Genomic DNA, 18362 nt, shown 5'->3' on the forward strand with positions numbered 1-18362 from the left:
AAATAAATGATGTGGGGCATCCGGGCAGCACGGCGGTCTATTCCGTTGCCTACCAACACGAGGATCGCCAGTACGAATCCCCGTGTTACCTCTGCCTTGGTCGGGCGCCCCTACAGACATAATTGGCCGTGTCTACGGGTGGGAAGCCGGATGTGGGTATGTGTCCTGGTCGCTGCACTAGCGCCTCCTCTGGTCGGTTGGGATGCCTGTTCGGGAGGGAGGGGGAACTGGGGGGGAATAGTGTGATCCTCCCACGTGCTACGTCCCCCTGGTGAAACTCCTCACTGTCAGGTGAAAGAAGTGGCTGGTGACTCCACATGTATGGGAGGAGGCATGTGGTAGTCTGCAGCCCTCCTGGATCAGCAGAGGGGGGGGGGTGGAGCAGAGACCGGGACGGCTCGGAAGAGTGGGGTAATTGGCTGGATACAACTGGGGAGAAAAAGGGAGGAACAATATTGTTCTGTTGGCCTTTCACAAAGCCAAACGTGCAGGTCTGATGCCTTCATATGAGGAGGATGTCGTGCTTTTCAAGAGGCTTGGTGTTAATGTGCATATCATTCAAGAGAAGGGGGACCCGCATCATGCAGAGCATCACACAGACTATCGGTCTAGAACTGAGTGAAAAACTGATGCCAGCCGAGTTAAGGGGCGTGCTCTTTGGTGGATCAGAAGACACAAGTGGAGCAGGAAATTGTGTACATTGTGTGTGTGTCTCTCTACAGAGAGTTCACCTCAGATTTCCTTGGGTTAATTAATTTGGGTGTGAACCGAGCAGCACAGGACACAGTGAACTGACTGGAGCAGCTCCTCCATACTTGTGGTTTAGGGGCTCAGTGGAAGACGAAGTTGGTCTCAGTGTGTACAGACGGAGCAGCAGTCAACGTTGGAGTTTACAGTGGGGTCGTTCCCAAATTGCATCAGATGGTGGCGATGGAGGATTCCCTTGTGCATATTCTGTGTACTGCCCACACCCTGGAGATCTGTACAGTCAGCTGATCACATGGTACCATACTGTGAGGCATTTAATCGCTCCGTTGTCAAGTTGCTGAGCTTTTATTTACAGAGAGGGGGCACAAAAAGAACAGAACAACTGGAGAAGATTGGTGATGAGAATGGCATTGCCTTTGTGAAGCTAGGAAAGTTTCACCACATCAGATGGTCTGCATGGAGGCAAGAGACCCTGTTGAAAATATGGAGGTTGTTACCTGCCATTCAAATTCCAGTGTCTACAGTGATGACAGCGACCTAAAACATGTCTGCACAGGGGGTTTTCAGTGCTTCCTAAGCAACATGCTGGACCCTGGAAACATGTCACAGTTCACCTCCCTCAGGTTTCATGGTAGCTGCTGGACAGCAGACACTACTGCTGGACAGTGAAGGCAAGTACAGGGAAGAGACTGTTTCAAATGCTGCTGACGACAGGGACAAGGCTGATGTATTGAGAGGTCTAATTCATGAGTTTGAAAGCAGATATGAATCCCTTAAGTCGTGTGATCCATTTTTAATTTTTGATCCTCCAACTTGGCCTCAAGAAATGCAAGACCTCCAAGTTTTGGCAACACAACACTTACCAACATCCTCCAGAAATAGGAGGCCAGCTTGTCCGTTGACAGACGCTCCACTGTAAGAGAATGGATGTGTTTAAAGCAAGCAGCAGAACGTGTGGCAGCCTCCTCTGTGTATGACTTGGTCAACACAGTGAAGATCAGTCATCCAGGTAGTTACTCCAACATTCATAAAGTCCTTCTGTTGTCTCTGACACTGCCCTTGAGCAGTGCTGCATGTGAGAGGGGATTTTCACATCTCAGTATAATAAAAAGCAAGTACAGATCCCGCCTGTCAGACTCTCGCCTCTCATCCCTGATGCACATCCACTTGTCTAAGATGACAACAGAGACTTTTGACCCGAAGCCAGCTGTTGACTTATGGATGCAAACAGCTAATCGCAGACTCAACCAGGGAGAAAGAAGTACGCCGACATCTTCATCTGCCATGTTTGAAAGAGAGGAAGACAGTGAGGGGAGCAGTCAGGAGGGTCGTGATGACGACAGCTTGTAGGATAACCGTGCTGCGTAAAGACTGAGTACCAAGCAACATCTCCAGGTGCTCCCTTGAGAACCAGACCAAAAAACTTACTATGTGCACCCCTGCTTATAAACAGTACAGTGGCATAACGACCGAAACCAACGACCAGTTTCATATGCAAATTACCGTCAACATTAACTATGGTTTCAATGGCCATGTGTACTATTCAGAGAGGATTGGGGAGTGATTGCAATCACAGCATTGTAAGATGGTGACACATGGAGGAAGTGGAAAAGAGGGCTCTGATGTCCTATCCAGGGACACCACCTAGTCACTGGTTCAGATTTGATAAGATAAGATACTTTATTGTCATTGTGTACACAACGACATTTTGTTTGGTGACTCCCAGACCAGCAACACTAGACAAGGTAAATGATTAGAAAAACAAAACAAGATAAAAACAAGAACAAACATTTAGTAGAAATAAATGAGGTAGTAAAAGTAAACGAGGTAGTAAAATGATGATGAGACAATAAAGATAGCAGCGGCTCTTAAAGTTCAAAACAGTGCATGGGGTTACTGCACACAGTTGTCCGTATCGCAGCGGCTTTAGTACCAGTTACTCCTCAGCAGCTGTAGGCACTAGTGTGTGTGTGTGTGGGTGGGGTGGGGTGGGGTGGGGGGGGGTGGAGGCTACAGCTGTGGGGAAGAAGCTGTTCCTCAGCCTGTTAGTCCGGGTTTCTATGGTGCGGTATCTGTTCCCCGATGACAGGGAACAGACAGACGGTGACCTGGGTGTGTTGCGTCTTTGCTGATGTTGCTGCCTCTCCTGTGTCGGCAGCCAGCCTACACAGCACCCAGCTCTGGCAGCACAGCTCCCACAATCCCCTGTGCTGTCTTTATTTGTGGACGACACCTGAGTTAGAATCAAATCTCGGGACGTGGCACATTTCACTGACCACATGAACTCTGTGGACACCACACCAAGTTCACCAGGGAGGACGTGGAACATGACAGGAAAGTCTTCTTAAACTGGGACACTACAACTGGTGATGGAGGACATATGATTGTTGATGTTCACCGTAGACCAACACATACTGAGCAGTACTGAAGGTTTGACTCTCATCATCCACTGGAGCACAAACTAGGAGTCATCAGGACACTGGACCATCGAGCTGACAACGTCTCCACCGACACAGCAGCCGGGGAAGAGGAGAAACCCCACATTAAACAGACCTGGTTAAGTGTGGTTATCCTAACTGGGTGTGGGTCAAAGCCAGGAAGACCCCAAACAGTGGACCAGCTGATGGAAGAGAGGAGGAGGACAACAGCTGTCCTAGTGTAAACCAGTGGTGACTCTGTATGTGGTGGGAGTGTTGGAACAGTTGAGACGTGTATTTTCCAAACACAGCATCTCAGATGCTTTCAAACCCCAAAACACACTGCACCAGAAGTTGGTCCACCCCAAGAATCGGGTCCCCCGGCACAAACAGAGCAATATAGTGTAGCTGTTAAGTACCAGGAGGGTTGTCGTGACTTGTACATTGGAGAAACTAAACAGACACTGACCAAGAGGATGGCACAACACAGGAGAGATAACACGTCAGACCAGGACTCCACAGTCTACACCATCTACAGACCAGGACTCCACAGTCTCTACACCATCTACAGACCAGGACTCTACAGTCTACACCATCTACAGACCAGGACTCTACAGTCTACACCATCTACAGACCAGGACACCACAGTCTACACCATCTACAGACCAGGACTCCACAGTCTCTACACCATCTACAGACCAGGACTCCACAGTCTACACCATCTACAGACCAGGACTCCACAGTCTACACCATCTACAGGCCAGGACTCCACAATCTACACCATCTACAGACCAGGACTCCACAGTCTACACCATCTACAGACCAGGACTCTACAGTCTACACCATCTACAGACCAGGACACCACAGTCTACACCATCTACAGACCAGGACTCCACAGTCTCTACACCATCTACAGACCAGGACTCTACAGTCTACACCATCTACAGACCAGGACTCCACAGTCTACACCATCTACAGACCAGGACTCCACAGTCTACACCATCTACAGACCAGGACTCCACAGTCTACACCATCTACAGACCAGGACACCACAGTCTCTACACCATCTACAGACCAGGACTCTACAGTCTACACTATCTACAGACCAGGACTCTACAGTCTACACCATCTACAGACCAGGACTCCACAGTCTACACCATCTACAGACCAGGACTCCACAGTCTACACCATCTACAGGCCAGGACTCCACAGTCTACACCATCTACAGACCAGGACTCCACAGTCTACACCATCTACAGACCAGGACTCCACAGTCTACACCATCTACAGACCAGGACTCCACAGTCTACACCATCTACAGACCAGGACTCCACAGTCTACACCATCTACAGGCCAGGACTCCACAGTCTACACCATCTACAGACCAGGACTCCACAGTCTACACCATCTACAGGCCAGGACTCCACAGTCTACACCATCTACAGGCCAGGACTCCACAGTCTTACACCATCTACAGACCAGGACTCCACAGTCCAGAGCCCTGCGCGGGACTGTTTTCCTAATCCCACTCCCGCTGGATTTCTGACCATTACCACCCACACCCACAATGTGCTTGTCCACTCCCAGCCGCTCCTGCAAACATTCTGACCATTCAGGCCCACACAGTATAATCCCACTGGTTTTGTGTCTTCTCCCGTCCCGCAGGGAAAGCACCGTATTTTACAGTGTACTATTAATAGGGATGCATACCTGTTGGTAATTAACGGAGCGAAATTAAGTTCTAGTGCATAACTACAGTGATACTAGTGCAACAATTACAGCTCTTCCAGTGCAATGAGTACACCTATTCTAGGGCAAACTCAAACTGTATTTATTTGATTTATTATTTTCGGACCTATGTTGTTTGTTTGCTGAGGTTGTTCTACGTTTCCCTGTGTCTTTTAACACACCGGGGAGAACGGAGCAGGTACGTCACCTCAATCCTGAGGTGCCAGACGTGTGCCCATTGTACAGCAATGCTTTTGCACATTTGTTGCAGCTAACAAAGTCCAGGTCTTTTCCATCTTTGTCCGTCACAACTGTCTGTTCCTAATATCAGACTTCTTTGCTTTGTTTTTGTATTGTAATGACCAACTTCGAGTTTTTTTTTCAACTTCATTTGTTGATTCCATCTTTCTTGTTAGCGCTAGCTAAATCATGGGACCTGCAGTTTATTTTTTGACCACCCGCTCGCGCCCACAGCAGAGTTAAAACCGCCTGCATCCGCGAGATTTGCGTTGGGTCTCGCGGGATCCCAATCCCAATGCAGTCCTCTAGTCTACACCCACCTACAGGTCAGTGGCCACTCTTTCAAGGATGAGGATGTGCACATCCTTGATAGGGAGGAAGGCTGGTTTGAACGGGGAGTCAAAGAGGCCATCTATATGAAGAGGGGCGGGGCTCAGAGTACATCTGTCACCATCTTACAATGCTGAGATTGCAACTATTCCCAAATCCTCTGTGAACAGTACACATGGCCACTGTAACTCTAGTTAATGGTCACGGCAATTTGCATATGAAACTGGGCATTGGTTTGGGTTGTTATGCCACTGTATTGCCTATAAGGGTGGGGACACCTGCAGTCAGGTGAGACTGAAGAGGTCACTTAGATGATGATGAAACGTTTCTGTCGATAAACGTTGTGTCCAGATGAGCTGACTCAACTTCCTGTGGTTTTCTTACCTGGATTATTGAGCATGCATCAAAACATAGTAGCAGGGTGTAAGATACAGGCTGGGACACAGCATACACTGACAGGCATAACCAAGTGGCCGGGATAGTGTACGGGAAGCTCTGTGTCTAATACCGACTAGAAGTCCCCAAGTCCAGAGGGGAACGGAGGCTGTTTACATCAAATATATACATATAGTATTGGTACTCACTCAGGTTCAGTGTGGCTGTCTGCAGGTGGACTGGAGCTGGTAGACAAACTCTCCACCTGAGCCGCTATGGCGCTGATGTTAGTGTCTGCTACCACCTACACACACAAACACACACACACACACACACACACACATTAAAACACCTCAGCATATCATGTAACAGACTCTTCTCTAGAGAGTTGGAGGCAGTCAGCATGGAGGAGGTAAAGTGAATGAATAACAATCACAAACACCTTTCATCAACTCTCTTCACTGGCGTAAATATAGGTGGTGCAGCCGGTGCAGTGGCACCAGGGCCCGCCGCTAGGGGGGGCCCGTCAATATTTCTGCATGCATTGTCCTAGTCCAATGTTGCGTGTCTGTTTTGAGCATGTGATGACAGCTTGTTTAGCGCGCTCAATATCATTTACCTAACTAGCCTACCTAAGTAACGTTAGAAGAATAAAACCAAGCAAGCTAGCGTGAGTTACACACATAACAGTGGATGTAAAAAGAGGAAGGAGAGCAAGGAGAAAAAGGAAAGCTGCCATGCAATCTAGCAGGTTGTGAGTGTGATGTGTGCCCCCCTGTTACTGTCTAATGACCAGGCTATTAGCTGTATTACAGCCTAGTGGCTTTGTTGACTTGTTTCATTGCCTTGTCGACTGACTTGGTTTAGAGACCGTCTGTTTAGGTTTCCCAACTCTGTCCGTGGTGCGTCCGCTCTCCGTGGTTCTGAAGTGGAGCCAATCTTTGACGTACTGACCTTTACAATAACTCATCTGTGTAAACTTTGTCTGTTACTTTGATATTTCTGTTTTATTTGTTATATTTTATGCTGTGAAGCACTTTGTGATTGTATATCTGTGAAAGGTGCTATACAAATAAATTACTAAAATTACTTACTGAGCCCACCTATGGTGGTGGTGGTGGTGTGGGTGAGCAAGTGAGAGAGAGAGAGACGGGGGGGGGGGGTCTACGAGGGTTGCTTGCACCAGGGCCCATAATAAATATGTTACGCCAATGACTCTCTTACTTCTTACTGTTTTTCACATAAATATGTTTGCATGTGTGTGTGTGTGTGTGTGTGTGCTGCTGGCCCAGTCTGATAAAGGCTCATTAGCATAAAGGCCTTTTGTTTTGCTGTTATCACACTCCCACCATACATCCATAACACACACACACACACACACACACACGCTTGCTGGTAGTCCATCGAGTCTGATGATGGCGTTAAGGGTGTGGTCTTTGATGACTGTAGAGTCCAGTTCTTGATCCACAAGTGTTATTGCACGTTGGACATATGAAGTGTGGGTCAGTGGGGGCAGGCATGGTTGTGCGTCTCCTCAGTCTTTTCTGTGTTTTTTCACATTTCTCTCCATTTCCAGCTGTTCTACACCTCTGTGGCAGATCTCCCGCCAGTTGGAATGCTTGATGGCAGCTTGCTCCAGTCTCAAGGGGTGGAGACAACACCTCCTCAGCGATGTTCTTAGCTGGTCCTTGTATCGCTTCTTCTGATCACCTGCAGACCGGCGGCCCAGATGAAGCCATTACATACAGGACCTGATGTGGCAGGGGCTCCCAAGGCACCCTGATGACATGCCCAAGCCAGTGTAGCCGGTGTCCAGCGACCGTGGCCTCCATGCTCCTGCAGTTTGCCCCAGCAAGAGGAGCACGATGACACCACGTGATCCCCATGATTTGCTGCAGACACCTCACGTGGAACTGCTCCAGGAACCTTAGGTGGTGGCTGTATGTGATCCAGGCATCACAGCTGTATAGGAGAGTTGTGATGCAGACGGCTTCGTAAACATCAATTTTGGTTTGCAGGTGGAGTTGTTTGTTTTGGACCTTATGTCAGAGTTTGCTGAAGGCTACAGAGGCTTGTTTGATTCTATTGTGAGTTTTGTGATCAGTGTTGCAGCCCTCAGGAAGGATGCTGTCCAGGTATTTGAAAGCTGGAGCAACTGAGAATGGTTGGTGCTCTATAGTGAAGAAAGGCATAGTGGGTGGGGGGCTGGCCGTCCATTGGCATAACACCTCAGTCTTGGTGGTGGTGACTGATAGACCCAGCCTGCTGTAGGCATTCAACACTGCAGCGAGAAAGGTTTGTAGGTCTTCTGGTGTGTGAGCTACAAGAGCGCAGTCCGCAGTCATCAGCATACTGCAGCTCAAGGACCTGCACTGCAAACAACTTGGTGGCTGCCTGGAACCTTCGGATGTTGAAGAGGTTTCCATCTAGCCTAAAGTCTATTGTGATCCCACTACTGTCTTCCACATCTTTGTGAAAAAGTTGTGTGACACACAGGAGGTAAATGTTGAAGAGTACCGGTGCCAGCACACACCCCTGCCTCACTCCAGTGCATCCATTAAAGGGCGCCGATTCCTGTCCTCCTATGGTCACCCGTGCCACTATCCAATCATGGAACTGTGATAGATTGTTCACAAACCTGCTTGGACAGCCAAACTTTCTCATGTCAAAAGCTTTGGAGTGGTTGACAAAAACCATGAAAAGGTCCTGATGTTGTTCGAGGCACTTTTCCTGTAGCTGTCTTACTGTGAAAATCATATCCACAGTATTCCTGCTCTTCCTGAATCCACACTGTGACTCCGGCAGCAGATGTTCTGTCAAGTGCGTCACCATCCTCCATCGCATGACATTTGCTAAGACCTTGCCTGCAAAGGCTAGTAACACACACACACACACACACTCACACACACACACCATTATCATCATTGGCGGTCACTTGAAGCGAGGATGACTGTCCTGTCCATTGGGTTGTCTACTTGTGGGTCTTCAGATGGCTGTAGAGGCTGATCTGTGATCCTCATACTCTGGTGCAGTGTGGACAGGGGAAAGTGGTGGTGGGTGGTGGTGGTGGTTGGTGGTGGCTGAGGCTTTTTCTCTCTCCTTGCGGCGCTGTCGCTTTTTCTCTGCAGCAGTGGAGTTCCACTTCATGGCATGCAGCTCCTTCCTGCACGGATTTCTTCCAGGAGCCCCTATCCAGTGCAATGGGACCCAGTTGCTCTGTGAGGTTGAATTGCTTCAGACTGGTCTTGATATTGTCCTTGAAACGTTTCTTTTGCCCCCCGGGAGCTCGCTGACCTTCCTTCAGCTGGGAGTACAGGATGTGTTTGGGGAGACGTGTGTTGGACATGTGGATGACATGGCCTGTCCATCGGAGTTGGTGCTGCATTATTGTGGTGGTGATGCTAGTCACTTGGCTTCTTCCAGAACGCTGATGTTGGTGCATCTGTCCTTCCAGCTGATCCTCAGGATCTTTCGTAAGGCTATTTGGTGGTGTTGTTCCAGGGCTATCAGGCGCCTGCTGTAGGTGATCCATGACTCTGCTCCATACAGCAGCAGGGTGGGGAGAACAACAGCTCTGTAGACCAGGAGTTTTGTTTGGGTCTTTAGGTCTCGGTCTTTAAAGGCACTTTTCCTGAGTCTGGCGTAAGCGCCACTGGCACAACTCAGGTGATGTCGACCTCAGAGTTGATCTCAGGAGAGAAGGCTGCTAAGGTAGGAGAAGTGATGAACGTTTTCAATAATTTTGTTGTCCACTTTTATGGTGGGCTTGGTAGATGGCTGGTTGGGTGGAGGTTGATAGGACCTGGGTCTTGATGTTTAATGCTAGACCCAGGGCTCTGTATGTCTTGGCAAAGGCATTCAGAATGTCCTGGAGGCCTACTGCGGAGTGTGCTGCGATGGGGCGCGCACACACACACACACACACGCAAACAAACACACACACACAAACAAACACACACACACACACATACACACTCTTGCGAAAATCCCCCAACACACACACACACACACACACACCGTTCAGCAGATTTACAGTTACGTGTATGTCAATGCAGACATGTTGATTTTAATGTTATGAAGGGCAGATATCTGACTGCCACGAGACAGAGACAGAGAGAGAGAGAGAGGATTTGATTGATGGTTTAAGTCCACCTTAAACTGCCCTTTAGCCACATGTTTCTGTTTGAATCAAATCATTTATTTAAATCAACACAACTTCCTTCTGCCACTTTTACAAAAAAGTAACTCCTTATAATGAATGCTTATTTCTCATCGGGCGTTGACAATTTAGCAATATTTTTGGTGAAATATTCCATCTATTACAGAAAGTTGAATCAGTTCATCTGGACACACCGTTTATTGGAAGAAATATTTCATCTCTCATCTAACCACTGGGCCAGCACTGTTGCCTCACAGCAAGAAGGTCCTGGGTTCGAACCCCAGGCCGTCCCAGGTCCTTTCTGTGTGGAGTTTGCATGCTGTCCTCGTGTCTGCGTGGGTTTCCTCGAGGGGCTCCGGTTTCCTTCCACCATCAAAAGACACGTGTCTTCTTCTTCTTAAGTACTGATCAGTATGTGTTGGTTTACGGTAAACATCAACAATCAGATGTCCCCATCACCAACTGCAACTTCACAGTGTAAGAAGACTACCCTGTCATGTTCCACATCCTCCCTGGTGAACCTGATGTGGTGCCCACAGAGTTGATGTGGTTGGTGAAATGTGCTACGTCCTGAGATTTAATCTTAACCCAGGTGTAAATCTGAACTAATGGCTCATGACACCAACGGTGTCCCTGGACAGGACAATCAGAGCCCTTTTTTCCATTTCCTCCAAAAACAAGTTGGCCACTACAGGTGAGACTGGGGAACCCATAACACCCCCATGCTTCTGCCTGTAGTACTGCCCCCTGTATGTGAAGTACGTGGACTGAAGACAGTTTCAGGAGTGGACACACTTGGTCAGTGTTAAGGGTGGTCCTATTGCTAAGGGTGGGGTCGTTTTGTAATTTCATATGGACCACCTCCACTGCCTCATCAAGAGGAGTGCACGTGAAGAGGGACGTGACATCATAAGAGACCATTGTTTCATCCTCCTCCATAACGATGTCCCTCACCTTGTCCACAACATCCAGTGTTCTGAATGTGATGTTCATTACTGCCTACCAACAGGTTAAGAACAGATGCCAGACACTTAAGAGATGTTATAGGTCACTGACTTAATCATACAAACAATAGGCCGTAGTGGCACATCCTGTTTATGTATTGTGGGTAACCCATACGGACTAGGTGTCGCTTCCCCTGGATTTAACCTGCGGTACAAAATTCTGCCAATAAACAGCATTGTCCTGTTCTAACAGCTTCAGACTATCTATCAGCTTTTTCTTGTGACCACTGCCTGGATCTGGTTTCAGGGGCTCATAAGTATTCATGTCGCTAAGTCAGGTCATACCATTCTCATGATAGTCTGTCTGGTTTAATACATCAGCGCATCTGCTTTTGTCCGCCGGAAGGACGATGACGTTATTGTCCTTACTGAGAGTCGGGAGGGCATTCCTCTCATTTCTGGTGATGTTGGACGGTGGCGCATTCACATTGCTGAGGCAAACTGAAACTTTCGTCTGCAGTTGCCCCGCTTCCGCTTCCGCAACCGCATCCGCATCCGCATCGCATCCGCGATGTTGTTTCTTCAGATCACTGATTGATTCTGTGGCTGTGATCAGCTCCACCAACAGAATTTGCCCCAGCATGACACCAAAATTCAGCCCCTTAGCAAGGACGTCTTTCTCCGCCTGGGTGAGTTGTCTGTTGGACAGATTCATCACCCGCTTGTCCACATCACCGGCATGTGTCTTGCGTCTTGTCTCTCTGTCTGCCGTTGTCTGCTGATGTCTCTGGCGTGTGAACTTCTTTTGCTGCCTGGTTTTCAACTTTCCATATGGTACTAGATGAACGTTCTCCGTGAACGCAATCACATGCTGGACACAACGGTTATTGGGAGAAATGTTTCATCACTCACCGAAGTGACTTCTTTTTCTTTCTTTTTTGGACCCCCCCCCCCCTTTTCTCCCTTATTGTATCTGGCCAATTACCCAACTCCTCCCAGCCGTCCCGGTCTCTGCTCCACCCCCTCTGCTGATCCGGGGAGGGCTGCAGACTACCACATGCCTCCTCCCATACATGTGGAGTCGCCAGCTGCTTCTTTTCACCTGACAGTGAGGAGTTTCACCAGGGGGACGTAGCATGTGGGAGGATCACGCTATTCCCTCCAGTTCCCCCTCCCCCCTGAACAGGCACCCCAACCGACCAGAGGAGGCGCTAGTGCGGCGACCAGGACACATACCCACATCCGGCTTCCCACCCAGACACGGCCAATTGTGTCTGTAGGGACGCCCGACCAAGCTGGAGGCAACACAGGGATTCGAACCAGTGATCCCCGTGTTGGTAGGCAACGGAATAGACCGCCACGCCACCCAGACGTCCCTCTAAGTGACTTCTTCAGTCTCAACTGACTGCTGGTATCCCCGCCCTTATAATCAGCACAACTGCATAATGACCAAAAATGATTGGTTTCATATGCAAATTACCGTGACTATTAAGTGGAGTTACAATAGCCATTGTAACTCTATTGTAACTCTGTGGGGACACCTGCAGTCAGCTGAGCCTGAAGAGGCCACTAAGATGAGTGATGAAATGCTTCTCCAAACAAGCGCTGTGTCCAGATGAACTGACTCAACTTTCTGTGACTTCCTGACCTGGATTACGGAGCATGCGTCCAGACATTCTGTCATTAAAGCTTTTACAATTGAAAGAGAATCAGGAGTGGTGTGTGTCTGTATTTGTAGCTCTGAGTGTTTGTTTGTGTATGTGTTATCTGTGTGTGTGTGTGTGTGTTATCTGTGTGTGTGTGTGTGTGTGTGTGTTACCTGGAGACTGATGGCACCATAGGAGTTCTTCAGGATGTTGACGACTTCTGTGTGTGTCAAACCATCTACAGATCTGCTGTTTATACTGACTATCCTATCCCCGACCTACACACACACACACACACACACACACACATTTCCATCAGAAGTGGTATTGGATAACATTGTGTAAGTGAGAGAAAGAACAGCCAGTATATCAGATGTTCTTGTTGCTCCTCTGCTGTTCATGTTTGTTATCTAGATCATTGGTTCTCAACCTGGGGGTCAGGACCCCCAAGGGGGGTTTGGGAGATAACTTGGTTGGCCAGATGGTTGTGGAGAAAATAAGCACAAAACCATCCAGACCCACGGCACACCTGATGTGAAAAATAGGAGTGCTGTCTCTTTAATTGCTGTGCCGTCACAGTATGAAAGGCGGCGCCCTCTGTGCTGGCCCTGGTATACTTCTTTGAGAGAGCACCATCAGAGACAGTACAGTACTAAACGTCTGTATGTTTGGTAGATAATCATCATCATTCTTCATATCAGGAAGAGCATGAAACACTACAAGCATTGACTGTTACAGAAATCGAACATAAATCACTGTCACGTTAAGAAATGCATTATGGGCGTCCGGGTGGCATGGCGGTCTATTCTGTTGCCTACCAACATGGGGATCACCTGTTTGAATCCCAATGTTACCTCCGGCTTGGTCGGGCATCCCTACAGACACAATTGGCCGTGTCTGGGTGGGAAGCCGGATGTGGGTACGTGTCCTGGTCGCTGCACTAGCGCCTCCTCTGGTTGGTCGGTCGGGGCGCCTGTTAAGGGGGGAGGGGGAACTGGGTGAAATAGTGTGAGCCTCCCACGCACTACGTCCCCCTGGTGAAACTCCTCACTGTCAGGTGAAAAGACGCAGCTGGTGACTCCACATGTATGGGAGGAGGCATGTGGTAGTCTGCAGCCCTCCCCGGATCAGCAGAGGGGGTGGAGCTAGGATGACTGGAATGGCTCGGAAGAGTGGGGTAATTGGTCAAGTACAATTAGGGAGAAAAATGGGGGGGGGGCGCATTACATTTATTGCCATATGATTCACCTGAAGACATACATCAGCAATATCCGCTTCTGTGCAAATAGTAGGGAACATTTTAAGCGTCAGCTTCTTAAGAGGACCCTGGGATGTCGTGGTCTTGGTGGCGATCATGCGTGGAGGAACAATTGTTGAGAAAATCGAAGACAGCAAGGACCACAGCAGACTGACAGCAGGTGCAGGCCAGAACAGTAAGGTTAATGTATATAGTTGATAAATCGAATCCTACAAAATGTCCCTCCTAAGTGTCTCACTCAGATTGTCCATGAGTGAGTGACCACAATTTGTGATGCCTACGTAGCCGACGGGAAAAATACAACAAGCACAAAACCGTCCAGACATACGGCACACCTGATGGGAGTTATGAGTGCGTCCTACTAAACGCTGCTCTGAGGTCATCCATAAGTGAGTGAGTGACCACAATTTGCGACACATCACCCACAGCAGCTGTTGCCTGGTGCCGTGGGAATAACATATTTGACCTCACATCACTTGTACCAGTGATATAATTTGCCTTAGAATAGATTTTATTGAGTGTGTTTGTCAGATTTAAAGTGTGTGTGTGCAAATGAGGTGCTGTTATTTCAACAAATGAAAACACTAATTAAAGCCAAAATCGAAGTAGTTGTTCTGTCTGTAGTAGTGACCGAAAGGGTGAGATCGCGGATAAAAGCGGCTGAAATGAGTTTCCTCCGTAGGGTGTCTGGGCTCAGCCTTACAGATAGGGTGAGGAGCTCGGACATCCGGAGGGAGCTCGGAGTAGAGCCGCTGCTCCTCGTCATCGAAAGGAGCCAGCTGAGGTGGCTCGGGCATCTGATCAGGATGCCTCCTGGGCGCCTTCCTTTGGAGGTTTTCCGGGCACGTCCAACTGGGAGGAGACCCACGAGTAGACACAGAACTCGCTGGAGGGACTACATGTCCAACCAGGCATGGGAACGCCTCGGGATTCCCCAGGAGCAGCTGGTGGGCGTTGCTGGGGAGAGGGACTTCTGGAGTGCCCTACCTAGCTTGCTGCCACCGCGACCCGACCCCGGAGAAGCAGCTGATAATGAGATGAGGTGAGGTGAGGTGAGGTGAGGTGAGGTGAGGTGAGGTGAGGTGAGGTGAGGTGAGGTGAGGTGAGGTGAGGTGAGATGAGATGAGATGAGATGAGATGAGATGAGATGAGATGAGATGAGATGAGATGAGATGAGATGAGATGAGAGATGTTCTGTCTGAGAAAGCAATGGTCCTCCTGTGTGAGCTTGGTAGCTTGCATGCGTTATTTCACAGTAATACCTGAACAGTCTCGGGCAGACAGTTTGTCAGTGATCCATGTGTTTCCATCACGGAGTTGTGTGTTAAATGTCCCAGTGCTATTGGGGGGTGTTGTGAATACCAGCCTGATTATACTGGGGGGTCATGGCTCGAAAAAGTTGAGAACCACTGATCTAGATAGTTTCAACACACACTCACACACACACACACACACACACACACACACACACACACACACACACACACACACACACACACACACACACACACACACAGGGTCTACCTTCAGTTGGTGTGTTTTGGCTGCGACTCCATTGGCCTGGATCATGGCAATGAAGATGGGGACGTCTCCCAAAGGACTGCCCCTCCCCCCTGCAATACTCACCCCCAGGGCATCAGAGGGCCCCTGGGTGCAGAAAGACAGTGAAGAGAGAAAAAGAGAATGGGGAGAGCGAGAGAGAGAGAGAGAGAGAGAGAGAGAGAGAGAGAGAGAGAGAGAGAGAGAGAGAGAGAGGAGAGAAAGGTCAAAAGCAAACGAAACAGCTAAAGCAAGGGGGGGGCAATCTTACCCAGAAAGGGCCGGTGTGGGTGCAGGTTTTTGTTCCAACCAAGCAGTTACACACCTGTGTCTCCTAATCAAGTTCCTCAGCAGAGACGCTACTGGTTGATTAGTGGGATCAGTTGTGTAATTGCTTGGCTGGAACAAAGACCTGCACCCACACTGGCCCTTTCTGGATAAGACTGCCCACCCCTGAGCTAAAGTCTAGGTCTTTGAGATTCAAATGATGTTTTATTGAATACATTTAAATCTCAACCTGTTATCACCATAGATACCATATGTTTATCTCTATAGTAATGATAGCAATGCTTCCGGGATACATGGGCCCTCCAATGACCGTACCGCTTTCTCTCTCTCTGTCTCACTCACAATCCAATTCAAGTTGCTTTATTGGCATAACTGCAAACAATATTACCAAAATATATTAACACAAACCATACAATTATAATAAACAAACTACTACTACTACTTTTGGCTGCTCCCGTTAGGGGTCACCACAGCGGATCATCCGTTTCCATCTCTTCCTGCCCTCTGCATCTTCCTCTGTCACACTAGCCACCTGCATGTCCTCCCTCACCACATCCATAAACCTCCTCTTTGGCCTTCCTCTTCTCCTCTTCCCTGGCAGCTCCATATTCAGCATCCTTCTCTCAATATACCCAGCATCTCTCCTCCACACATGTCCACACCATCTCAATCTTGTCTCTCTTGCTTTGTCTCCAAACCGTCCAACCTGAGCTGTCCCTCTAATATACTCGTCCCTAATCCTGTCCTTCTTTGTCACTTCCAATGTAATGAATACAAACTAGATGTTGGTGTTTTATCATTGGACTGAGAAAAGGCTTACGATCATGTTGATCATATTTTTTTTTATTTTCCACCTTAAGGGCTTTCGGTTTTGGGGAAGGTTTTTTTGCCCTGGGTTGGGTTATTATATAATGGGGCCTCATGTATGGTAAAGGCAGGAGGGGGTTGAGCTGCCCAATTCCTGTCAAAAGAGGAATAAGAAAGGGTTGCCCTCTACCAGGACACTCTACTCCCTGGCAACTGAACCTGTTTTAAATAGCTTGAGGAATAAGATGGTGGAAGTCTCCCTACCTAGACTAACACAGAGCCCACATTTAGTGATATCAGCATATGCTGATGATAATATTCTGATCCAAGAGCAAAACTATGTGCCATGTGTTAACTGAATGCATAAAAACTTGTGAAAAGGCCAACCCAGCAAGGGTTAAAAAACAAAAGTGAGGCCTTATTGATAGGTCAATGGCAAGAGAGGGTGGCTACCAGTCTGCCAAGTGGTCTCAGGTGAGGGAAGGAAGGGTTTAAAGTCCTTGGTGCTTTTTTAGGAAGTGATCCATTTCAAAAAAAGAATTAGGAGGGTGCGGTGTAGAAGGTGTGTGCCTGATTGTCTTATTGGAAATGGGTGCTACCCCAGTTGTCGTATAGGGGGAGCGTTCTGGTTGCCTCGACGTTGTGGCACAGACTGATAGTCCTACCTCCACCTAGGGACCTAATTGTGAACATGCAGAAGGCAATTGTTGACCTTTCCTGGTCTGGGCCACACTGGATCAAAGCATCAGCTTTATACATGCCAGTGGAAGGAGGAGGACAAGGCCTCATAGAGATTACATCCAGGCTGTTAGCTTTCAGGCTGCAGGCAGCCAAAAGGCTGCTTTACAGTTTGGGACTTAGCTGGCAAGATACAGTTCGTCTGTTGCTTAGGAAAGCTGACCGTCTTGGGCTGGACAAACATTTATCCTGCTGCAGCCTGAAAAGGTGGACCTTACAGGTTTAACAGCTTTCTATCAATCTGTCCTAAATGCATGGCAGGTCTTCAGGATACAACTGAAGCCTGTTACAGCACCAGGAATGTGGCTGTTCGAAAAACCGCAGTTTTTCAGGGCCTTCATCAACTCCCAGACTTTTTCTTCTGCCAGCCTGAGGTCAACGTGTGTCAGGCTAGTTATCAAGCTGGGACATTTATTACACGTCATTGGAATAGTTTTCAAGCACAGCTGGCATCAAGTGCTCAAGAATGTTGGAGAGAGCTGTGGAGGAGGGCTGTGCATCCCTGCCAGGACCCCTCAGAGCATTTACTGAAAACCGTACTCTATCTGACTAGTGGCATGATGAGTACATGGTGAGTACGTTCCCTTTTTTGATTGTCTCTCCTGCAACTGGGGAATGGCAGGAGGAGGTGAGGAGTTTCATTTCCCTCACTACTCCAGTGCTTGAGGAGTTTGAATCAGTAGGGAAGAAAGATGCATATCAAAAAGACAGAAAAGATGTTAAGGTTAATACTCCTGCCTGTGCCCCTGACCAAGGCAATGGAAAGAACCAGAGTTGGTCCCTGGATGCTGCAGCTGCCCACTGCTCCTATGCAGCAGGATGGGCTGAAGGCAGAGAACAAATTCCTTGTAAGAATTTGGCTTTCAGCTTCATTACACCTGCATGAAAGTATCACACTTATGCTCACTGGCAGAGATGAATGCGTTGAGGTTGATTGGCCCACTCTTCACCGAAAGGCTGTTGGTGGTCCCTGTAGAAGCCACCTGCTGATAAATGGAACGGTGATCTCCAGTGGAGAATTGTACATGAGGCAATAGCCATGAACAGACGTGGAACACCTAGATCCAAGCACAGGGGAGGGATGTCCGTTCTGCTCAATCAGGGAAACCATCCGGTATCTTGTCATCCAGTGTTCAAGGTTTCAGGGGTTATTCAGGCGGTTGGAAGAATGGCCCCTCAGCTGGG

The 18362-nt window shown here is 48.5% G+C and overlaps 1 protein-coding gene across 1 annotated transcript in view; it reads right to left on the reverse strand.

Moving 5' to 3' along the window:
- Nucleotides 1–18362, reverse strand: part of patj (PATJ crumbs cell polarity complex component) — a 272303-nt gene that overhangs the window by 3166 nt on the left and 250775 nt on the right. The window contains exons 42-44 of the mRNA XM_056276027.1: nt 15330–15452; nt 12721–12825; nt 6008–6102 (exon numbers count right to left, since the gene is read on the reverse strand). Of these exons, the coding sequence (XP_056132002.1) occupies nt 6008–6102; nt 12721–12825; nt 15330–15452 (323 nt within the window). The remainder of the gene's footprint in view (nt 1–6007; nt 6103–12720; nt 12826–15329; nt 15453–18362) is intronic.

This window comes from Lampris incognitus, chromosome 3, assembly GCF_029633865.1.
Source record: "Lampris incognitus isolate fLamInc1 chromosome 3, fLamInc1.hap2, whole genome shotgun sequence".
Classification (NCBI taxonomy): domain Eukaryota; kingdom Metazoa; phylum Chordata; class Actinopteri; order Lampriformes; family Lampridae; genus Lampris; species Lampris incognitus.